Source organism: Rhipicephalus microplus, chromosome 2 (genome assembly GCF_043290135.1).
Source record: "Rhipicephalus microplus isolate Deutch F79 chromosome 2, USDA_Rmic, whole genome shotgun sequence".
Classification (NCBI taxonomy): domain Eukaryota; kingdom Metazoa; phylum Arthropoda; class Arachnida; order Ixodida; family Ixodidae; genus Rhipicephalus; species Rhipicephalus microplus.
The window spans coordinates 35,188,988-35,213,053 of NC_134701.1; the positions used below are offsets into that span (position 1 = coordinate 35,188,988).

Genomic DNA, 24,066 nt, shown 5'->3' on the forward strand with positions numbered 1-24,066 from the left:
GGTTGTGCTCGTGAAGTTTCTCCGCCCACTTTTTCTGAACTTCGCGACGAGTGTGACTGACAAACACGACTTGGCAAAAGATTTTCATGTCAAACCATTGTCTCGAAAAGTGCTCAAGCTTTGAGCGCGAAATCAAATAACAAAGCTCACATTGCATTCTGCATACAGTGCTTGTGTTAAAAATTTGGTGTGTGCGCACTTCTTAACGTATACGCATAATCCAATGCAATGTAGACGGTTTCTAGACCGTCATAAACGCAAGCGTGCATAGGCCGCGTCGTCTGCTGTTATTATGGGATCGGTGCGGCATCTGGCGGCGAGCGCCAAAACTATAAGGGACGGATGGCGCGTATGTATTTAGCGCTAATGCGCGGGCACAAAAAAATATAGGAGGCTATGCGAAAACTCGTCGATATTATCTTGCAAAGCTGTGTATAATATTTAAAACACATTCTTTAGCCCACGATGAATTGTTCTCTCGTGTGGCTTCTCCATTTGGTACTGTCATGTTAACTTACAAAGGCAACTTTCCATATTTAGTCTCTTTAGATGTTGCAAAAGCTTGACACGTGGTGTGTATGCCATACTGATAATTCTCCTCGTAACCTGGGTCCGCCTCTTTAAACAGCGTCGCATTTTATTGTTCGCAATTGTGTTTGTTTTATACTGTAAGCCAGCTGTGTGATTTCATCAATATTCACGAGTGTTCCCTGACTATACAAACACGTGCGTCTTATTTGGTGCGGTGCACGTTTGTATGTAGCAAAAAATGTCATTTCGTCAGCGTATGTCTGCATACACTTGCATGCCCTGCAGTACGTGTACATAATTAATGCAGTAATAACTGCAATGCATAGCCTTGCATGGGACATATATTCCATGCACCCTCAGAGAAATGTTGTTTGTTATGAGCCTACTGTTTATCATTACATTTTTTTTTTCGTTAAAGTTTCATCTCCATGTAAAGCAGCTGTATACGGGCACGGGCTTCAGCAGCTTCCTCGTTGTTTCATATTAAATAAAAACACCAAGCCCGAATCAATGATCTGTTTGCTATCATTACTGTTATGTGTTCTACGGTGTACACAAGGACAGTAGTATACAAAAAATAGGGAGGGGATTGAATGCCCTGCCTGCATGGCTGCGCCGTTTCACAAGATCAGGCGCTGCGCTGTGAAGCTTCCTACCGGCCTGCAGAAATTCAAGGGAGCGTACGATAGCGTGGTTCAAGAGGACTTGTGGGGAATACTAGACACACTGGGTGTAAAAGATGGAGTCACTAATCGTTTAAAGGAAATCTATAAAACTAACAAGGTAGTTAAAAAGTGGGAAAAACAGGTATCTAAGCCCACAGTGGTGAAACGTGGACTTAGGCAGGCGTGCCCACTGTCAACCTTCTTATTCATGATGTACCTACAAGGATTAGAGGACAAATTAGAGGCAAGTGGACTTGGCTTCAACCTCTCTTTAGTCAAACAAGGAAAACTTATTGATCAGGCACTACCAGCATTAATCTATGCAGATGATATAGTGCTAATGGCCGACAACAAGAAAGATTTGCAGAGGTTGATGGACATCTGCGGTAATGAGGGAGATAGGTTAGATTTTAGATTCAGTTAGGAAAAATCAGTAGTCATGATTTTTAATGATAACAAAGGTAATGAGCTTAGAATACAGGAAGTCACGCTAGAGATAACAGATAAATACAAATAACTGGGCATATGAATAAGCAATGGGACCGAGTACCTGAGGGAACACGAAATATGCGTGACGACTAAAGATAACAGGAATGCAGCAGTGATGAAAAATAGGGCACTGTGGAATTACAATAGGTATAATGTTGTGAGAGGAATATGGAAAGGGGTCATGGTTCCTGGGCTGAAGTTCGGCAACGCGGTCTTGTGCATGAGGTCAGAAGTTCAAGCAAGATTAGAAATTAGGCAACATGAAATATGTAGGCTTGCCTTAGGAGCTCACGGGAATACACCAAACCAGGGAGTACAAGGTGATATGGGATGGACATCATTTGATGGCAGGGAAGCTAACAGCAAGATAAAATTTGAGAAGCGATTGAGAGGAATGGGGGAGGAGCGTTGGGCTATGAAGGTTTTCAGCTACTTGTACATGAAGAATGTCGATACAAAATGGAGGAAGCGAACCAGAAAATTGACTGGTAAATACTTAGAAAACAGCAGGTGGCCAAACCAGAAAGAACTATCAGTTAAAAAGGAACTGCAGGAAACGGAGACTGACATGTGGAGAATTGGCATGATTAAGAAGTCCGCACTAGAGATCTATCGAACTTTTAAGCAGGAAATTGCCAAAGAAAGGATCTATGATAATACTCAGGGTAGTTCTCTACTGTTTGAGGCCAGGACGGGAGTATTGCGAACCAAGACATATCGGGCCAAATACGAAGAGGTAGACACAGTATGCAGTGCATGTGAAGAGGAAGAAGAAACTGCTGAACACTTGACAATGCTCTGTAAAGGGCTTCACCTTATAGTTTAAGATGGATTACCAGTCCATGGTCGGAAGGTATGCCTTTGTGCGCTCCTGTAGTGAAGGGTCCTAAATCTACGAAGCCCTCGATTGCCCCAGTCTTCTTCACTGCCAAATGCTTCGACAATTTTAACTCGTCAATCAGCAGGCCACCGTGTCGTTTACAGTGATCAAGGTTGCCCGTCTTTTCTTTCAGTTGCCTTAAGACCTTTTCATTAAAGCCAAAACACGTGCGGTAAGAAGTCATGTAGCGCTTTAACGTGGCCTTGCTGGGAAGAGATAATATGTTGTTCTTCCGAAGATGCTCATAAAGGCGAGGACTTTTCATCTTCATTATTACACATTCCAATATCCAATTTTTTGTATACCTTTGCCCGCATTTTTCACCTTGGCGGTAGCGAAACACTGGCTGACAGCGTCTCGTTGTCTTTGTGGAAGATACGTGATGTGTTTTTTGAGGGTTTCTGTTTTAATTGCTGCATTTTTTTCTTGCATTTTGGCGAGGTCTTCCTTGACACATGAAAGACGACGAACAAGACGCCTGTTCTTCTGGGTCACAGTTCTCAACTTTCGCTTATGTGAAGAGCGGCTCTTGACATGCTGGCTCTGAACTCGCGACCGTCGCATGAGCATAGCCCTCCTCAAATATTTGCAAGAGACGCACTGTGCCCCTGGAAAACAAGAAAAAATAATTACATTGGTAAGTGTGACAGAAAATAGCATATAGTTCGGAAGAGCGTGCATGTTATGTTAAAAGACGTCACAAGATAGTTACCTTTTTTGGCAACCTTTGTCATACAGCTCCTGCTGAAGTAGGATCCGTGGCGTGAAACAACTTGGCCCTTGAGTTTTTGAGTGAACCACTCATCTTCATAATCCTCTTGTGATATGGCACCACCACATAACATTACAGAGTTTGTTTCTTCAAGGATTGTCTCAGCCTCGGCTTCACTTCGCACTAGCACCTCTTTCAGCAAGGTACCTCTAGCGTACACCTTGTAATAGACGTCAGACGAAGAGGGAACAAACATCACTACTTTTTCTAACTGTACCTCGCTTTTTGCAGTCAGCACGGTTGTGCAGTAGACGACGCCGTCGTTATCCGGGAACTGATGCTTGCTCCAAAACAGGGAAGGAAGTCTCAAGGATACAAACAAGTCTGTGCTGGCTTGTTTATCGTTTGAGCTTTCTGCATCAGAGTGTAGATCACCCAAGATATCGTCTGGACGCGCTTCCACGAGCTGGGCACACGTCGCAGGCGTTTCCGTCGAGTTAACGGCGCAGCCATCAACAGTCGCGCCAATGGTACGAGAACGTACCTTGTCGCCTTCAACGCTTCCCGATCGCTTTCTCTTTCGGGTCGGTCTTTCTTGTGGTGTCTTTTTCGTCAAATACGACGCCAAGTTAGGCAGGATTGTACGCACAGCGTCCTCTCGTAGGCAAGGTTTCCCACGTGGTGTGCGTACTTCTTTCCCTTCGATTATGTGCACGTAGTCCCGTAGCACACACTTTGGCTCAAAATGAAGTTCACACATGGCAGATGTGTCGTCCAGGGCTTTGTCCGCTCGATGCAAATTCCTTTCCCATTGCTTCCTCAGGGCTGCATCCTTCGGAGCGCCGAACAAAGACGGCTTCTTGCTGCCCTTCACGTGGACGTAACCTGTACGACAGTCTGGCGCAAAACAGTGGTTTTGCCGCCGCGGAAGCATTTTAACCTCGTTCGAGGGTCACTGCTTGTCAGGCCACATCACTGTTCGCCGAAGAACCTAGGGGATTGAGGATGCAAAGCGCGACGAGTTCTCAAAGTAACAAAACTCGCACACACCGACCGCCACTCCAAACAGGCAGCAACTGCCGCAGCGCCAACACTCGCTACATTCAATGCGGCGGTGGCGCCGCGCCGCGGAGGCGCGCCGAAGCACGTTTGTGTGTCATTGGCGGCGTCACCGCAATGCATGACGCCGGCCGGCGAGTGAGCCCACTACCCTATTCTAGCTCACTTTAACGGCGCTTCAACGAGCATGGGAATTGATGGGAATGATGATGGGTAGTACACACATTTGTCTAAAGGAATCTTCGATTTGGCTTGCACTAGTTCAGAAAAGTGCAGGTGCAGAAAAAGCGGTGCCAAGCGGTGCAGTGAGCGTGCAGCGCCGGTCGAGCAAGTGCAGGTGCAGCCTCAACCACGCCTCGGCACTAGCCGACACTAGCGCGCGACGGCTACAGCCAAAACGAAGGCGTGAGTTGACGTGAGTGCAGGCCGGAGAACACCTTGTAGTGTAAGCCTAAAATAGCCGCCTCCGCCGCCTTGTCCGATCAATACACGGCCGTGATGGCACTTCTTGTGACTGCGATGGAATTGCTGGACTCGAGCAGCGACGACGATTCCGTCAGCGGTGCCGTTTGCAGTGACTGCGACGATGAGTACGACGATGCGTGCATCTTGGTCGCGTGCGCGTTGGTGCGCGACGATGCCAACCGTGTACCCGGGTACGAAAGCATTATCGGCAGGTACCATGAGTATGAATTCAAGCGCCTCTTCAGGCTGTCCAGGGAGACTTTTGATAGTTTCAGGGCCAAGTTCAAGACTTCAGCCTTCTACCCAAGGGCAGTGCAAGGCCGCCAACAAATCAGTGCCGAAAAAACATGCCTCATAGCGCTTGTGTACCTAGGCTCACAAATATCTATGTACGCCATAGGCGACAAATTCGATGTTACCGAGTCGTCTGTTCATGTTTGTGTGACACGGGTCGTTCACTTCTTACACGCTATTAGCGATGAGATAATTTGCTGGCCTAGTAGCGCGGAAGTGACCCGCATAAAGAACGGCTTCCTCGCCAAAAGTAAAGGCAAGGGCCCAAGAAACACCATCGGCTGTATCGATGGATCACACATCGGGATACTCACTCCAAGCGAATCTACGCAGTCTTACTTCAACCGGAAAAAGTGGCCTTCGATAATCCTGCAAGGAATCTGCGACGACAGGAACAAGTTGCTGAACGTGTTTATTGGGTTTCCAGGTTCGGTTCACGACGCCCGTGTCCTGAGGGAGAGCCCCTTCTTTGCACGCGCAATTCAGGAATGTGAAGACAATTATATACTGGGTGACAGTGCATATCCACTGATGCCATGGCTCATGACCCCATTCAAGGACAATGGAAGTTCTTTTCCTACGTGGAAAAAGAGCTTCAATAAACGACACAGTCAACAACGAGTGCTTATTGAGAACACCTTCGGCCTGCTTAAACAGCGTTTTAGGAGGCTCTACCTTGTTGATGCAAAAAGTGTGCAACAGTGCTGCTATATAGTTATGGCTGCGTGTGTGCTACACAACATGTGCAACGATGAAAGGGACTTCCTTGAGGAACTTGCAACGCTTCCCCAAGAAGAAGATGTGGGCAATGATGAAAGTGAAGGAGATTTTGATTGCAGTCTGCCAGGCTACAGTCAGTCTCTGCGAGAGTTCATTGCAAAGGAACAGTGCTAGAAGTTCATCTTTGCTTCGCGATTTATTCAGTGTGCAAATGTTTTGCGAAGTGGGGTGCCGCGTCTAGAAGCAATGTTTTTTTTTAACAAATTAGATGGAGTAGACACTGCTAGTGTTATAAAAGTTTATTGCCCATATTATAACCCGTCCTTATTTGAGAGTACGTCGATCAACCGATCGAATCGCTGCATGCGCTCATCATGCCGCTTTGCCTTTGCCTCTTCCCATTTTTTTCTTTCCTCCAGTTGTTTCACTGCTGCCTCCTCTTGCTTAGCTCTCGAAGCTTGCATTTTTTCTAATGCCTCCAAGAGCGGCGTGACTTGGGACCTACTCTGGCGCTTCCTTTTTGGCGTTGTGCTGCTCCGAACTTTGGATGCTGTGTTGCACTCGACTGGGACTGCTGCATCTTGAGGTGCTTCAGTGATGCTGGTGCTGTTGAAAGTAATTGTACAGGTGCCATGTCATTTCCAGGCTACAGCACAAATTAAGTAATTTTTACTTACTCTGGACTTGCACTAGGCAGGATTGTTTTTCCAGGCTCCAAGAGCAGCCTTGGATTTACACTATGTTCTTTTTCCAAGACTTCTGCCAGCTCTCTGTAATAGACACTATGAGAATCACTGAAGATATGAAGACACAATCGTAACTTACTCTTCATATTCACAGTTCACACGGTGGTGACCTGAAGAATTGTTGTCTTTTTTTGACTTTTTATATGCTCTGTCCAGCGACTTCCATTTGTTTTCCACTTGTGTGGCAGTCACGTTGCACAAGAACTCCGTATTGATGGCCTCAGCCAACTTCTTCCACAGAAGCCTTCTTGTGCTAAACAAAAAAGCAAAGCACAGTTAGTAGGAAAGAAGGAAGCGACGTAACGTGACCCAAGTCTTGCAGTAGCACATGAACCTTTCCTTAGTACTTCATATGTGTAGCTTTCAGGGATAATTGCTAGGGATGTTCGATTATTCGAAAATTTTGGATAATGAATCAAACAGCACTGTATTCGGTTCCTAAGTCGAATCGAATTGCACATATTCTAAGTAACAAATATTCTTTTAATAATCGGCACTGGCGGGAGAACCCCAAAACAACGAAACAGCTACAAGTCATTCTTTCAATCCCTAATGTGACCTGTACGCAGCCCAAGCTTTTGCAAGACTACCTACACTATATTGATTGTCGAATGAATGCGCTTCTGAAAGCTCCATTCTTGCTCAATTTTTACTGCACTTTAGCTGTATCGCATTTATCAGCTCCTGTCTTCGTCTTGTAATAACCAAAGGTGGGAACTACGAGTGCTTGCAGCTTCACGACTAGCAACAGATACAAGTTTTGCGTTTGCGTAAATTGTTCTTGCAGATGTAAATTTCAACGCCCATTGTTATCCGCTTTTAGTGCGCAGGCCATGTTGTGATGACGGGTTGATCTGCTCCGTTACATATTTAGTTGTATCTGCAATGTTTGGTTGTAAATTGTTTTGTTTTTGTGTCCCAATTTTATTTAAAGTGAGGTGACAAAGTCTCACGTTGATAACGCTAGTCAATGCCGTAGTTGAACCTACAATTACAAAATGTTACGAATATTCTAGTTCCTGCTGCATACGAGATTACCTTAGTTTTCGTAATTGTGGTATTTTGAGTAGATTCAAACTGACTGTAATGGCCTTTGTCGAAAGTTTGTGACTATTTGTTTCAAATAAAATGTTCTGTTCTAAGGCTGTTTTGAAAATGGTCTACTTACTATTCAAACAGTATTCAATTACTATTTGTATTCTATTTGGTGCCATTACTATTTGACTCTTACTTGATTAGGTTCCGAAATTCACTATTCACACACTTCTGATAACTGCGAACGTTCTTTTTGTGCGGGAAGCATTATGTTGGAGAAGTTGAACATTGTGTAAATCACTCTTTTGGATCATAAAGCTTCACTAAGGAGACAGCCATATTCTAACCTGTCTTTGCATTGTAAAACATGCAGCTGCGCAACCTTGTTTGCTGACACGACGGCGCAGTCTAGGTTCAAAGATAGGGTAGCACGTGTCAAGAAGCATATCTCTTTTAACAATGAGCTGCACCATCTTGAAAAGTGGCAGTGCGAGAGAAATGCGGACAGACAGTGAAGACACAAGGACTGCAGGGCGAGACTTGCTAGAGATGTGCCTCAGAATAACAACATGCAATTCCCTCTAGTGCAAATTCTCAAGGCAGCACTACACTTGCAACATGGCTTGAGCTTGGAGGTGCTGCACCTTTTCGGCAAGACAGCGGTTGTGCAATGCCCAACACAAAAGCACCGTCGCTGTTTTTGAAGATCACTTGACTTAATGAAACATTACGAATGCCTTCGTTGTGTATATATGTGCGTGACTATACATACTGTTTGTGTGTATATGTAAACGTATATGTCACAGTCAGGCGCATAGCCAAAATTTTTTTTCAGTGGGGGGGGGCAGTAAAATGTAAATTGCTGGCAGTAAAATGTAGGCAACAATAACCATCGCCATTGTGAACTTCATGCGCCCTTATCTTGTTGGTGCTTGCCTAGAGTGAAACGGAATAATAAAAAGCTGCAAATAATTTTGGACATAGGATGACATACCGAAGTGCCCTGGTTTTTCCCACCAAGTCCTTCATTTCCGAGTATTTGGCGATGAAGAACCTTGTTTTTCGGGCGCTCCAAAGCTCTTCCACATCTTCAGCCGACGCGGCTGCTGCTGGAAATGCGGCTAAAGCCCCATCGCTGTCAACGTCGCCGTCGCAGGCAGGAGAAGGCGTCGGCGGTTGTGCCGGAGGGGGGTCATTTTCACGATTCCCTGCCATGAACCGCAACGTAACGCGCTTGCCGTCTGCAAGGGCGAAAACCAAGATTAAAAATACCGACATAGCATAAGCAATGCTACGAGGCTGTTTGCTGACCGACTACGACTCCTGGCCGCTAACCACGTTTTTTGGCAATGCATGCAGCCTGACTTACCTGATGCCTCATAGACGTAACCGTTGGCGTCCGTCATAAATGACCCGTCGGGATTGTGAAGTGCCTTAACTTCCTTTTGAACGCCCTGAACAACTATTTGCAACGTCGTCTGCTCTGGCCTTGGGGGGACGCCCGCCATGCTGCACTACTCTGCACCTGCTTTGGAGTGCGTGCACGCCGGTACAGAACTCGTCAGGAACTAGGCTTACACCTAGACAAAACGAGGGAGCCAGTGCAGAGGGTGCGACAGAGGGCGCGCGCTGCTCCGGCAAAACGAGGACGAAGGTGCTGCACCCTTTGAACTGGTTCAGCCGGTGCAGCCAAAACGAAGAGACCATAATATTTGTACTTCTGGCCTGCCTTTGGCTCCGCGTGTGTTCATGTGGCTTAGAGCTTTTTTTCTCACAAAACAAAACTCAGCAATTGTTCAATGATTCCACTTTACCACCTTATTTTTTTTTTACTTACCTTTCCAAATTGGGCCAGGAAGTTCAAAAGGGTTGATTTTTTTTTTCAAAACAAAACAGAAACACAGCAGTAAACGAAGCCGCAAGTACAATTTGCCGCTCGCAAGTACGAAGACTAGACAAATGTGTGTACTACCAACGCCTCCTAGAATTCACGTGCCTGCCGGATTATAGGCGGTCGTCGGAACTACGGTAGTGGCACCACTCAAGTATGGGTGTCTTCAGATAGGTTTTTACGTTTTTTAGAGCTTATATGCAACAAAAATAACGTAAAAAAGTTTTAAAAAGGCGTAAACGTAATTTAATTAACCCTACGTAAGTGACGCTGTCATTCATCAAGCAACTTTCTTTATACAAGGCATCCTCTGAAATTATTAACAAACGACAAAATTGCCAATCTTAAAAGCCAAGTACAAAGACCCTTATTAGGCCATGAATGGGACGGCGCCTTGCTTTTTATATTGATTCACTTCTTGAAAGAGAGGGTTGGAATAATTAGGTAATATAGGTAATAAAAAAGGTGTTAAATTTCTAAAAAAACGTTGAAAAGAAAACATAATCAACATACAAAATGAAAAAAATACATTAAACAACTGAAGTTACTCATTTTTAGCATTCCATTCTTTTAGATTCTCGTAAGAACTTTGTAACAGCGGAAAAAACGCTCCCGTGGTTGAATCTAAATGCGACTGCGCCAAATGAAAGAATCACCGGAATTGTCAAGCTAGATTGTGCTGTGCGGGAGTGAAGAAATTACGATGGTGTTTGCGCTTGTCTACTGGAATGAGAAAAATGGCTGGGACATGGCGGAGCAAGCAAGACAGCTTTTGCTTTGTGCCAAATTGTAACAGCGGCTACCGTTCGCGTAAAGAGGTGCACTCATTATTTGGGGTGCCGTTGAAGCTGACCGCCGGGAAAAACGGTCGTGGAACAACGAGATGTGGTTGAGTCCTCGACAAGAGCAGCGCTGTTTGTGAGCGGCAGTTCGAAGCAAGGTTCATACAGCGAACTTTCAAGACGACAATCGACGCTAAGGTTATTGAGATTCCCAGAGACTTACCACTTTTATTAAAATATGCCATTTTTACAATTTCCTCTAATGCTCCAAGGTACCTTTCAAAATCGCTGCGGGAAAAAACGGAAGTATCACAACCATAATGATCAGATTCTCCCCAAACAGAAGCGAAAACGTGAGAGCCACTCGTTGTCAGAAGTTGAGTGGAACGACGTTGCTCAAGGCAGTTCAGTCGATGATGTTCCTGAACAGAAATGCCAAAGAATGTCGAATGATATGTAGGCTGAGCCGGTGCCGCTGATAAAGCTTGTGACTAAGAATTTCAAGGGCTGTCATTTTCAAAGCTCACAATTTCAAATGAGTGGTCGGAAATTTTCCTGCCGTGTGTTAGGGACTCGATTCTTTATGCCAAGTTGAAAGCCGGCGCTGTTGAACATAGCAAGGTAGCATTGAAAAAAACTCATTCAGATCAAGAAACAAGCTGCTGAAAGTGCTGCAACCGCCGAAGTTCTCATAAGAAGAAAGAAGTGGCGCCAAGAGGAGCTCGTTGCACCAGAAGAGGCAGAGTTGATGAGAAAGAATGTGAGCGAATTGACTGTGTGTCCCGGCGTGGGAACGGAGCCTTTAACTAAATGCCCATCGTTTAATGGGCGTTCTCTACGAAGAACTGCATGCTTGTAGTAAATAACCTCAGTGCTTGTGTTCACTGCAAATATTAGAGAAAACTTATACTCAACCAGCTTTTCAGAAGACGATGTCAGAAGATGTTTACGAAAAACTACCAAGCATTTCCCCGAGGGTGAACATGGTTAAGTGCGAATGCACGGGATGATGCTATGAGGTTGGTTGCGAAACTTTATTGAGGTTCTGCAAGGCGCGCGTCAGCGCGCAGTGGGCGACTCCCACGTCGGGAAGAAAAGAAAAGTCCCACGTTGAAGAAAAGATAACGCACCAACTAGGAAACAAGTAATTTGTGATTTTTGGAATTATCAACAGTGCCAGCTTTCTCTGATGAAAGGTATATGTACATGTGCACTCAGGCTTGAAGATAACGTGGAATAGCCCTTTAAACTCTTTCAAAACAAGTTGCGCAGGCCAAGAGCATCAAAAAATTCCCAAGCATTTCCCCGAGGGTGAACATGGTTAAGTGCGAATGCACGGGGTGATGCTATGAGGGGTATTTATTAATTCGCCCTATTATATTTATTAATCACACTATGGTGCCTTCATGGTGTAATGGTTCCTGGGAATCGCAATTTGATCACACGGTGGAGTTCACGTTAACTCACTGGCGAATGCCAACGGATTTTAACTTTACTCCCCCTGATAGCATCACCCCGTGCATTCGCACTTAACCATGTTCACCATCGGGGAAATGCTTCGGAGTTTAATTACTGATGATGATGACTAAAGTGTAATTAATGAATTTAAGTGTTGTTTGTCATGAAGCATTTGTACACAGATACATTATATACGAAGTATATAATGCGGAAGTATAGAAGGCGGGCGCGCGAGAGAGGTGGGCTCAGTGGCTGTGCCACGACGCAGTCTAATCCACTTCTGTTCGTGATGCAGGATTTCGTACGCGCTATCAGCTGCGTGCTCGTACCCGTTCTTCTGGGCCCGGTATCATGCATCGATGCGAGCAACCCTTTCCCGTCAAGGTCCGTCAACGCAGATGACTGGCGCCTACTTCCAGCATTGGCCACCACTGCCCTATCGACGCTGCAGTCCGGAAACTGGACGCTCGAAAGAGCTCTCACAGCTTCACCGTCATCGACTTCAACAAGCGCACGGCGTATAAATCCCCCCCACCAGCCGGCCGCGCTCTGTGGGCTCGGTGGCTGTGCCACGACGCAGTCTAATCCACTTCTGTTCGTGATGCAGGATTTCGTACGCGCTATCAGCTGCGTGCTCGTACCCGTTCTTCTGGGCCCGGTATCATGCATCGATGCGAGCAACCCTTTCCCGTCAAGGTCCGTCAACGCAGATGACTGGCGCCTACTTCCAGCATTGACCACCACTGCCCTATCGACGCTGCAGTCCGGAAACTGGACGCTCGAAAGAGCTCTCACAGCTTCACCGTCATCGACTTCAACAAGCGCACGGCGTATAAATCCCCCCCACCAGCCGGCCGCGCTCTGTGGGCTCGGTGGCTGTGCCACGACGCAGTCTAATCCACTTCTGTTCGTGATGCAGGATTTCGTACGCGCTATCAGCTGCGTGCTCGTACCCGTTCTTCTGGGCCCGGTATCATGCATCGATGCGAGCAACCCTTTCCCGTCAAGGTCCGTCAACGCAGATGACTGGCGCCTACTTCCAGCATTGGCCACCACTGCCCTATCGACGCTGCAGTCCGGAAACTGGACGCTCGAAAGAGCTCTCACAGCTTCACCGTCATCGACTTCAACAAGCGCACGGCGTATAAATCCCCCCCACCAGCCGGCCGCGCTCTGTGGGCTCGGTGGCTGTGCCACGACGCAGTCTAATCCACTTCTGTTCGTGATGCAGGATTTCGTACGCGCTATCAGCTGCGTGCTCGTACCCGTTCTTCTGGGCCCGGTATCATGCATCGATGCGAGCAACCCTTTCCCGTCAAGGTCCGTCAACGCAGATGACTGGCGCCTACTTCCAGCATTGACCACCACTGCCCTATCGACGCTGCAGTCCGGAAACTGGACGCTCGAAAGAGCTCTCACAGCTTCACCGTCATCGACTTCAACAAGCGCACGGCGTATAAATCCCCCCCCCCCCCCAGCCGGCCGCGCTCTGTGGGCTCGGTGGCTGTGCCACGACGCAGTCTAATCCACTTCTGTTCGTGATGCAGGATTTCGTACGCGCTATCAGCTGCGTGCTCGTACCCGTTCTTCTGGGCCCGGTATCATGCATCGATGCGAGCAACCCTTTCCCGTCAAGGTCCGTCAACGCAGATGACTGGCGCCTACTTCCAGCATTGACCACCACTGCCCTATCGACGCTGCAGTCCGGAAACTGGACGCTCGAAAGAGCTCTCACAGCTTCACCGTCATCGACTTCAACAAGCGCACGGCGTATAAATCCCCCCCCCCCCCCCAGCCGGCCGCGCTCTGTGGGCTCGGTGGCTGTGCCACGACGCAGTCTAATCCACTTCTGTTCGTGATGCAGGTCAGTAATCATCACTGTATTTTTGCTAAAAAAACAAGCAACCGATGCCTTGTTCAGCTACCGAGCCCCCAGTGCTGTGTTTGCATTATTTCTGATTGTATGAACATTGTGTTTTCTCTGCTGTTACTGTTGGGTGGAGATATTGAAACTAACCCTGGTCCGACCACCCTTGAGCAAATAATGACTGAACTAAAAAGCTTGTCTTCCGGTCAATCCCAGCTAATTAGCGATGTACAAATCCTAAAAAGCCAGCTCTCTACCACTGATAAAGCCATTTCTGAACTTGGCAAGAGAATCGACAGTCTAGAATCCCACTACAGTAGTGTCGATACACTCCGATCCGATCTTGACGCCATGGCCACTGCCACCTCCCAGACAGCTACCCAGGTCTCTGTACTGGAGGCTCGACTGGACGACGCGGAGAATCGTTCCAGACGAAACAACTTGTTGTTTTACAGCCTAGCGGACGACAAGCCATCCGAAACGTATGCGCAGTCTGAGGAGCGTATTACTGGGTTTTGTAGGGACCACCTAAAAGTAACTGTCGAATCCAAGGATGTCGAGCGTGCCCACCGTCTTGGCCGCCACTCGCAAGGCCGGTGTCGGCCTATTATAGTGCAGTTTACATCCTTCAAAACCAAGGAAGCCGTCCTTGCTAAGGGCCCCCAGCTTAAACATACAGATTTTAGCATCGGGGAGGGTTTCTCGCATCGGGTCCGGAACGCACGGAAGCACCTACTGGCTTTTGCTAAAGTGAAATCGGGTCCCTCCTTCCTTTTACGGTATAAGACCCTTTTTATGGGCTCCAAACGATACGTATTTAACGAGGCAACTGAAAATGTAGAAGAAAGCTCGTAGCAGTTGCCTTCACGCCCCAGATCTTCTAATTGTCCCGTCTTTGGTCCCAAAGCCAATCTTTCTTTTTCGGTCATTTTCACCAACATACGTAGCTATCTTTCCAAACGCGACCACGTGTCCGACCTTGTATCTTCATCTAACAGCAGCCTACTTATACTAACTGAAACGTGGTTGACCTCTGACGTCACCGACAGCGAAATTTTGACCGACTTGCCTCACTTTAATCTTTTTCGAAAAGATCGTCCCGGCACCCGGGGCGGCGGCGTCCTGATTGCTACTAACGAACAACTTTCATGCTCCCTTATAAACATTGATTCCGACCTAGAAATATTGTGGTTGCTTTTTCGTTCCGTACCACATTCCGTACTATTAGGTATTTGTTATAGGCCTCCCAAAAGTAGCCCGGATTTCGCGCGCCAGCTTAATGGTATTTTAGCCGAACTTACGACCAAATACCCAAATGCTCACGTCCTCCTCCTGGGGGACTTCAATTTTCCTAACATTGATTGGTGTAATCTAACTTCATCAGCACCCAATGCTAAGGAGGCCAACGATTTCCTTGATGTTTGCCTCAACTTTAATCTCACTCAGTGGATAACACAACCTACACGTGTTTCTCGAGATACTGCTAACATTCTTGACCTAATCTTAACAACTGATCCTGAGAGCCTTTCTTCTATAACATAACTTGATGAAATAAGTGACCATAAGGTCATTCACGCTAATTTTACCTTCGTTCCTCAAATGCGCCTAGCCTGCACTAAAACTATTAGGTTATATGACAAGGGTAACTACGCGGCCATCACCCGAGAACTTGAAGTTTTTCTTCCGACGTTCCGTGATGGCTTCTGGGAGCGACCCATTAACGATAACTGGTTAATCTTCAAAAACAAGTTAAACCAGCTAGCTGACCAATTTATCCCTAAAATAAGCTTTCGTCCCACCCGCCAAAAACCTTGGTTTACTAAAACATTAAAAATGCTTGAAAATAAGAAGAAACGCCTCTTTCGGGCTGCGAAGAATAAAAACACTGATTCTGCATGGGAAAAATACAAGGTTGCCGAGAAAGCATATTTAAGTGAAGTGCGCAACGCCAAGTACTCATTTTTTCATACGGAACTTCCGAAAATTCTTGCTGAATCACCGAAGCGTTTCTGGCAAATAATAAACCCTCCTAACACGCCCCCCATCACCCTTACTAATGATACTGGTCAAGAATTAAGTTGTTCAGAATGTGCCAATATATTCAATGCCGCCTTTTCGTCTGTGTTTACGAATGAATCTGACCCCGTTGAAACAGAATTAGTCTCTGTTAATCTGCCTGAAATGCCACCCTTTAACATAGGTTTCAATGGTATCCTGTCTTTAATAGAAATAATGAAACTGTCATCCTCGGCGGGTACCGACGAAATTACATCCAAGCTGTTAAAGAACACAAAGCACATATCAGCCGAGTTTTTGTTTTTGCTGTTTTCCCAGTCACTTTCCTCAGGTATTCTGCCTCTCGACTGGAAGTGTGGGAAAGTCATTCCGGTTCACAAGACAGGTAAAAGAGACTGCCCGTTAAATTATCGCCCCATATCATTAACCAGTGTATGTTGCAAACTCATGGAACATGTCATATGCACTCATATCATGCATTTTCTTGATTATAACAATTTTTTTCATTCCTCTCAACACGGATTTCGAAAAGGCCGCTCATGCGAAACCCAACTAGCCCTTTTCCTTCATGACCTGCATGCTAACCTCGATGGTAACATCCAAGCTGATGCTATTTTTCTTGACTTCACTAAAGCTTTCGACAAAGTTCCACACCAGCGCCTACTAAAAAAACTTTCTCAAATAAATCTACCAGCTGAACTTCTTAATTGGATTGCTCAATTTCTGACTAACCGCTCTCAGTTTGTTTTCGTTAACAACGTCAAATCTAACTTGCTTCCTGTTAGGTCTGGAGTGCCACAGGGATCTGTCCGTGGCCCGCTTTTGTTCCTAATCTACATTAACGACTTACCTAACAATTTATCCTGCAACCTTCGTATGTTTGCAGATGATTGTGTCATCTACCGCAAAGTAACCAACACTTTTGATCAAGCAGCACTACAGAATGACCTTCATGAAGTATTAAACTGGTGTGACCACTGGCTTATGACCCTTAATCCTAACAAATGCAAATTAGTTTCCTTCCACCGCCGCATAAACCCACTCCAATTTTCCTATGAAATTGCTAACATACCAGTCGAAACAGCCGTATCCTATAAGTATCTTGGTGTAACATTAACCCCTGATCTTTCCTGGCGAACGCATATCACTAACATGATTTCATCAGCCAACCGATCGTTAGGATTCCTAAAACGTCACCTACGTCACTCACCGTATCACGTTCGTCTTCTGGCCTATCAGTCGCTAATCCGGTCCAAACTTGAATACGCATCACCCATCTGGAGCCCTCACCAAGTTTATCTGATCAACGCTATCGAAGCAGTTCAAAATCGTGCCGCTCGCTTCATTCATTCTTCTTATTCTTACGATGTCAGTGTTTCATCTCTTAAAAATGAATCCGGTCTATTAAGTCTTTCACTTCACCGCAGAATTGCTACGTTGTCACTGCATGTACCACAAGTTGTATTACAGCTCACTCCACCAACCACCTTACATCGCTCCCGCCGCACGCATTTCTCCCCGCACTGGCCATCCACTTCAAGTCTTCCGACCCCGATCTGGCACCTCAACATTTTCTGCATCATTTCTCTGCCGCGCCGCCAAAGAATGGAATGACCTTCCCCACGATGTTGTTTCAATCACCTGTCCATCACGTTTTATTCAAAGTGTGTCAATGCATCTGCAATGTTAACCTGTGGCTTTTGTATCTTTGTTGTACAACCCACCCCTTATGTAACACCCCCCTGTGGGGTCTTTAAGGAAATAAAGTGAAAGTGAAAGTGAAGAGAGGGGTGCGCGCGCAGCTGCAGCGAGCGAGGAGAGCGGAGGAGCGAGCGAAGGGGGAGGGGGACGCGCGCAGCCGCGTTAAAGATATAAGGCGCGTTACTGACACCGATATCAGCGTCGCGTCCGTGGCTTATTCGGTTAAGCGTCGCGCTGCGGCCCGCCAAGTCCTCTTTCTTTTAAAGATAGAGAGAAGACTGCGGACGCCGCCGACGGCGGTGGATGGTTTGGGGTCGCTTATAAAGTGTATTCACACATAAAAGTCGTTGCAATATACGACATAACCTTCGGAGAACGAAACCCAAGCTTAACAGCGCAAAAATTTGCTTGAGCCGAGTGAAAGCAAATTATGAGCAGTTATCCAAAGAAGCAGTACTTGCAGGAATTAGAGACCTTCGATTCACGCTTCCCGACCGTTGAGTGTGCTAAGCAATATAAGTTATAAAACACACAAAACCGAACACATACACTTGTACGCAAAAAGTAGACATTTAGGCTCTAAAGGTTAATACGTTTAAATTCACGCAATACTATTTGAAAGTACATCACTACTATATAAAATTTAGTACCTTCCCAAAGAGACAAGTTTGGCTGGTGTAAACGACCTCACCGAATTGTAGTCGGGTGTTTTTGTGTACGCTCGTTATAGCCCTTTTGCTAGTGCCTATGCAAAAGGGCTGAGTTTCACCATTAAGTGGCATTTATCGAATAAAAAGCCGCGACGACACCTCGGTACAATACACAAATCGGCCACCCAGCCCGCTCACAGTCGTCACGGCAGCGAGCGTAGCGCTCTTTTAGTCAGCAGCGCCCTCTAGTCACGCATGGAGCGGTCATTGCTAGAAGCAAGAAGGACCCTCTTTATGGCGCCGCACGGCACACTTTTCCTTCTAGTACACTGTACTTCAGTGTATGTATAGGATTACAAACCACTTGAAACGTCGGTCGATGCTTTTTGCCTGCTTCTGCGTAGACGGAGGGGTGAAAGTATGCAGATCCGTGTGATGGAGTTCTACTAGTGGTGATGTTTCCGTTGTTTTGGTCGCCGGCGAGTGACACATGAAGAGGCCGCGGTTACAGCGTAGCCCACGGGGAGGATGCGTCGCTGGTGGTGGCACCTGTGCGGCGTCTCGGTGCTCTGCTGCTGGGTCGCTGTGTGCGATGCGACGGCGCACGGTGAGTTAGGCCTAACGCCTCGACGGAAGCACCGTCGCGATCGCGCACATCTCATTATTGATCGGACGACTACTGTGCCGGCACGTTTGAATTTCATCCTTACGACGCTGTCGTGGTTTTAGCGTGTGCTTTTTGGCCGCCAAGTGTCACGACGGATTTTCCGGAGCGACGTCACTTGGCAAAACAAATAAAATCATTGTTGGTGTCACTTTCTGTGGCGGCCATTCAAACCACGCTTTGAACAAGTTGTGTTTGTTCCACTAAATTGTGGGAAGGAAGGAAAATAAACAGGCTTGCTCAAGCCGGCAACCAGAGTTGCAAATACTAGTAGTTCGTACCTTCCTAAAAATATATGCATCTCCACAGGGGAGGTCGCAAAATGTTTTAATTAATAAGCCGACGTTCTTTTTCAAACAACAGTGGTTTAGATTAAAGTCTCAACAAGTCATTGTCGTACAGAAGCTCTTGGAAACATTATGAGTGAACCTTCGTGAAGTACTGGCACTAAGACCTATTCAAACAATGAAAACAGAATAGAAAATAGAAATAGAATGAATAGATCGCAAAAATCTACCGAGTAGGTACCTTAATGCCACTTTAAAAGACTACCTGAGAGGATTAAAATTAAACATTGTAATAGCAACTGATGCTTCAGTTTGCGAAGAAAAGGCATGAGTCGGTAATGCATCTTCAATGTTGGATTGGTCCTTTTCATATCGTTTACCTGATTTTATGCATATTAAGCGTAATTATTTGCGATTCTCTTAGCATTACGGAAATTGCCCCAATCCATAACATATGCTATCATTTTTACAGACTGCCTGTCTGTATATACTTCATTAACTGTGCCTAATATGTTCAATGCTTTAAGTGTTCTACGCCCTTGCCCCAAGACGTTTACAAGTCATTCGCTTGGTGTAAATACCAGGACATGGAGGTTTAACCCTCAATGAATATGCAGATGCACTTGCAGTGGCCTCACATAATTGTCCCCTAATTTATATATTGCTGCACGCTAGCATTTATCGCTGTTGCACGCTTTGAAAAATTCGTCACATCAGATAATTTTGAAAAGTCTCGCTTGGCATCATCCGAGTTTTCACATCTTAAGTACCCCTGGAAAAATCAATGGTGCTCCTCTACAAGGGCGGAGATATAAATTACGAAACTACAATGCCGAAGCCCCCCCCCCCCCCCCCTCTAATTTTTATCTACACAGGTTTGGTCTGGCACAGTCTCCCCTATGCTTCCACTGCAACGAGACTGAATCTCTGCATCATTTCCTCTTAGCATGCAGGTTATTTACAAATCAAAGAAAAAGACTGTTAGAAGAACCTCACTGTAGGTTGGCCTTGAATTTATCTCTTCTGGTGGTCCTTTGGAGCAACTGAAAAGGGATTTAGCCACAGGAACGTTTGCGATTTTTTAAAGGAAAGAATACGAATAGAATGTAAAGTTTCCGCTTAAATTCACTTTATTTCCAACCATATTAGCTTGTTGGGTTTTCTTTTTAATACTTCTATTTTTTTTTATTTCTAATCCACAGTTTACCGATCTGTTCTTTGTTAAAACATGCCTGTCTAAACATCCCGTCTGGCAAAACAATTCCATCTCAAAGATAAGGTACCATCCGTTTCATGTGGTGGGTTGCGCCAGGACTCGGGAACAACCAACCAGAGTTGCAGCATGTGAAGCCTGGCACGGAAATGTTTTTTCTGAAGTGTGGTGAATGTCCTGTATTGAATTTTCACACCTATTGCGCAAGTCAGAAAGTGTAGACTGAATTTTTTTCCAGGAGGGGGGGGGGGGGGGGGTGAGAGATCAGTCATTCTTCATGTATTGATTTATTTGATTGATTTGTGGGGTTTAACGTCACAAGACCACCATATGATTATCAGAAACGCCGTAGTGGAGGGCTCCGGAAATTTCGACCACTTGGGGGTTCTTGCACACAAATCTGAGTGCACAGAGTACTTTATGTATGGTCGTGCGTGCATATGTACGCAAGCAAAAGTGAAAACGGTAATGTTTCATACCTCGAGGGGCTCGACACCACTTCCTAGTACTGTGACAGGAATGAAGAAATGTGTGTATGATTGAGGCATGGCATATCGATAAGTAGTGAGAGCATAGAGAAGTATGCTGTAACGTAGTCGTTACGTTAAAGAAGGGAGGAATGTGCCCAAGATGAAATTGTTTATTTGGCTGAACTGGTGGATGGTAAATGGGAAGTCTGATTACAGCTATACACACTGGTACTGATAGCGGTGTACAGGACATAAGAGGATCTGACAAGTGGCGAAGCGCGTCGGCATTTATACAAGTGCCTTCGAATATTGCAGTGTTATCGCTAGTGGCCATGTAAGCTCTAGAAGATACTGTGATGTGCGCGTAATCGCATCAGAATGTTCAAGGGTTATCTCGGTGGTTCGCGGTCATTCGGCACAGTTTGCGCAAGCCATCATTTGCAGTGTAACTGGTTGTTCATAAAGTTTGAGGAAGGAATGGCAATACTTTGCTAAAGAGTGGTCACTCGAGCCTTTTCGTGGCCAAGCAAGGAAGGGCCAGATGGCACACTCATGCTCGCTTCTACTTGTCAACAGGACCATTGAAACGGCCGTCGGGCTGGTCAAGTCAGCTGCTGACCTGCAGGTCGCGGTATCGAATGCCGGCTGCGGTGACTGCCTTTTCGATGGAGGCGAAAATGCTGTAGGCCTGTGTGCTCAGATTTGGGTGCACGTTAAAGGGAAGCTGAAGCACTTTTTCAAAAATTTACTTAGGAACGTGTAAGGACATTTTGATCTCTGCTGAATTGGAAAAGCGACATGAGAGTTCCCAAAGTGAACGCTGATAGCATTTGGTGAAAAAACCGTGACACGCCGAGTGAACACGGTGACATCATTTTCGATATGACGTGTCATCTGCAATAGCAGCACGGCCGAAGTGCGGCCTCTTTGATTAGTTTCGGCAACGGCACATCATGAGTTAGTCACGGAGGTCGTGGTTGAAGATAGAAAAGAGCACTAGCTCTGGGCCAGAGGAAACGAAGAAAACCACCATATATTTCCACGCCCACACTTTCAGCGCGCTCGTGGGGGCGGAGCAAGACAAGCTTTTATTTTTCCTGTTCTAAAGCTCCTGCTGCTACAACTGCCAAAACAGTTATCACATCGTCAATAATAATGCTGGTCCTTTCTAAACACAAACTTTGATTGAATTTTAAAACTTCTTCAGCTTTTCCTTAAAGAACCCCAGGTGTTTGAAATTTCCAGAGCCCTCCACTACGGCGTCTCTCGTAATCATATGGTGGTTTTGGGACATTTAACCCCACACATATGGACCATCAGAATGCAAGTTCGGCATTAAAAATTTGTTCGAAGGAAAATGTCACTAATTTGTACAAACCCTTCTGTCAGCTCTACATGGTGTCTATTTAAAGACGTTTCAAGGGGTTGTGATAAAGGTTGCTTTTTAATGACCCTTGCACTGCCGGAGGCCTTTTCTAACAAATTGTTGCAAAATGCATTGTTATGCAGAATAAATGAATAACAAAATCAGTCACAACGCAGAACAGCTCGCATTCACATGCACTAACTATTGTTGGTGACAGCCTAGAAATAAAGGCAGCATCTCTTGCGCCGTGCGCTGCCAAGGCGATCTCACACAGAACTGGCTCCTGCGCCGCACGGAAGTGACGTCATCATTGTAAACTCATTTTAATATGTTAAACAAAATGTCTTAGACAAGCCAGTTAATGTAATTAGTTAATTAACCAGATATCGCAAGTATCTTAAATCCAGGCGGCGCTGCAAATGTCAACAGTGGCAAATATGGTATCTGCCATATAGCTTCTCACTTTGATTCTATGATGTGCGGAATATTGCTGTTGAATACATTGCATTTTCTAGATTGCAATATCAAAATGTATTGTTGTTGAAGGTGAAAGTGACCTTGCTGCCGAGTACCTCATTGTGCTTGCCATGAAGTGTAAGGGCGACGTTGAAATAAATATTTTTGCATTGTTCGTGGCAATCTCCGCACGCACATGAAATCTCAGTGTGGTTGCACAGTGTTTTTAGGAAGCCTGTGATCTCTTAAGGCCAACGCTCCTGCATTGCAGGCTTTTTCGCTAAGTGCAAACACGTATCGGCCGTTCTCATCTGTTACTAAGTAAATAGTGCTGTGCTGTCACAGGCTGTGTTATACATATAGCCAATTGAGGGAGGGTCATCAGACATCCAGTATCAAAGGGCCTGTAGACAAAACCGACAGTAGCAAGTACGGCTGATGGGAGGCAAATGAGGAGGCACACTGAAAGTAGTGTCGTCGTATGTCCTATGCAAACAATTCAAACGACGAGCCTAAGTGAAAAAGTCTATGACGTCACTTCTCGTGCGATGCAGAAGCCGTTTCTGTGTGGAAGTGGCTCCTGCATCGTGCGGCACAGCGGTGTCTACCAAGAATAAATATAGGCCCCACCCAATTGGCCGCATTGCCGTTATTTTTCATGTCTCCTTGCTACAAAGGAAGTAGTTTCTCAGAAATAGTAACAACTTTCATGCATATAAACAATATCTTGCTATACAAGCATTGATACTAATAAAGAAGCCAAAGCTCGATAAAAAAAAATTGTGAACATCCAAAGCTCAGTGACAGCTTTGCGATCGTTCTGTGTTTTAGATCGCGCCCCCAATCGCGCTCATCTCTTGAGTTCATGAAGGAAACGTTTCTGCACGATAGCTATTTTAGTATTAAAACAAGCAATGCCACATTTAATGTTAAGTTTAAAATGAAGCAATTCATATTTGGGATTTCACAAAACGAAACGGGGCATAAATCGCATTTCATAGAGTCGTCCGCAATTGCTTTAGTTTGTCAAAACTTTTGCTATGAGGTTTCTAATGCTGTCTGCTGTAATTACAGCTACTATGTCTTAAAGAGAGAAATGCCGAGGTAATCTGAGATTGACTTTGTGAATTTTATTCTTGCGCTGCCGTGAATACCAAATGTGCGTCTTGCCTCTCCGTCTTGTTTCAGTGAAATAAAAAGCACTTGTTTCAATGAAATAAAAGCACATAGTGCACATGGTGCAGCATGCATTGTTGTAACATTAATGCGAAAGTGATGTATGTGGCTGGAGTGGGGGCGACTGAAAGTTGTACGTGTTTTTTTTATATATTTATGTTGCCTTGACGACTTGCACTGGTGTTGCCAAGACCCTGTCAGCCCTAGAATAATAAAGTATACAAAAGTGGGTCCCAGTTTTGCTAGAACTGTTTCCTATGAATGTGTCTGTGCGGAGGCGCTTGGCATAACAATATTTTCTGTCTATTGATTACCAGTGAATTGCATGCCAGACATTGCTTTCACAGAAGAGTGCAGATTTTGGTTCATGGGACTCTACTGTAATTTAATATTAACAAATTATCACTATTTAACCCAGAGATGCAATACTAGTGAAATGCAAAAAAAAAAAAGAGAACATGTTAGACAAAAGG

General features: G+C 45.6%; 3 protein-coding genes and 1 long non-coding RNA gene across 5 annotated transcripts in view; 1 reads left to right on the forward strand and 3 right to left on the reverse strand.

Moving 5' to 3' along the window:
* Window positions 1-1,026: 1,026 nt before the first annotated feature.
* On the reverse strand, window positions 1,027-4,352 carry LOC142796208 (uncharacterized). The gene is made up of 2 exons (XM_075886373.1): window positions 3,278-4,352; window positions 1,027-3,173 (listed from the first exon to the last, which is right to left on the reverse strand). Exons 1-2 carry the CDS (start codon window positions 4,209-4,211, stop codon window positions 2,839-2,841), a joined length of 1,269 nt encoding a protein of 422 aa, XP_075742488.1. The 5' UTR covers window positions 4,212-4,352; the 3' UTR covers window positions 1,027-2,838.
* A 1,769-nt stretch (window positions 4,353-6,121) lies between these two features.
* On the reverse strand, window positions 6,122-6,814 carry LOC142796209 (uncharacterized). Its single transcript, XR_012893621.1, has 3 exons — window positions 6,641-6,814; window positions 6,493-6,585; window positions 6,122-6,421 (listed from the first exon to the last, which is right to left on the reverse strand). It is a non-coding gene; the product is annotated as an uncharacterized LOC142796209 (long non-coding RNA).
* A 1,364-nt stretch (window positions 6,815-8,178) lies between these two features.
* On the reverse strand, window positions 8,179-9,299 carry LOC142796210 (uncharacterized). The gene is made up of 2 exons (XM_075886374.1): window positions 8,966-9,299; window positions 8,179-8,837 (listed from the first exon to the last, which is right to left on the reverse strand). The coding sequence occupies exons 1-2, from the start codon at window positions 9,102-9,104 to the stop codon at window positions 8,533-8,535; spliced, it is 444 nt and encodes a 147-aa protein (XP_075742489.1). The 5' UTR covers window positions 9,105-9,299; the 3' UTR covers window positions 8,179-8,532.
* Window positions 9,300-18,256: 8,957 nt separating this feature from the next.
* The window catches only part of arr (low-density lipoprotein receptor-related protein 6), a 345,664-nt gene continuing 339,854 nt past the window's right edge, over window positions 18,257-24,066 (forward strand). For both annotated transcript variants that reach the window (XM_037420245.2, XM_075886375.1), the window contains exon 1: window positions 18,257-18,568. In XM_037420245.2, the coding sequence (XP_037276142.2) occupies window positions 18,490-18,568 (79 nt within the window). In that variant the 5' untranslated portion in view covers window positions 18,257-18,489. The remainder of the gene's footprint in view (window positions 18,569-24,066) is intronic.

Coding starts and splice junctions, on each gene's coding strand:
- LOC142796208 (XM_075886373.1), bottom strand. CDS start 4,211: ATGCTTCCGCGGCGGCAAAACCACTGTTTTGCGCCAGACTGTCGTACA. Junction 3,174..3,277: donor GACAAAGGTTGCCAAAAAAG/GTAACTATCTTG, acceptor CTTGTTTTCCAG/GGGCACAGTGCGTCTCTTGC.
- LOC142796210 (XM_075886374.1), bottom strand. CDS start 9,104: ATGGCGGGCGTCCCCCCAAGGCCAGAGCAGACGACGTTGCAAATAGTT. Junction 8,838..8,965: donor TTACGTCTATGAGGCATCAG/GTAAGTCAGGCT, acceptor TCGCCCTTGCAG/ACGGCAAGCGCGTTACGTTG.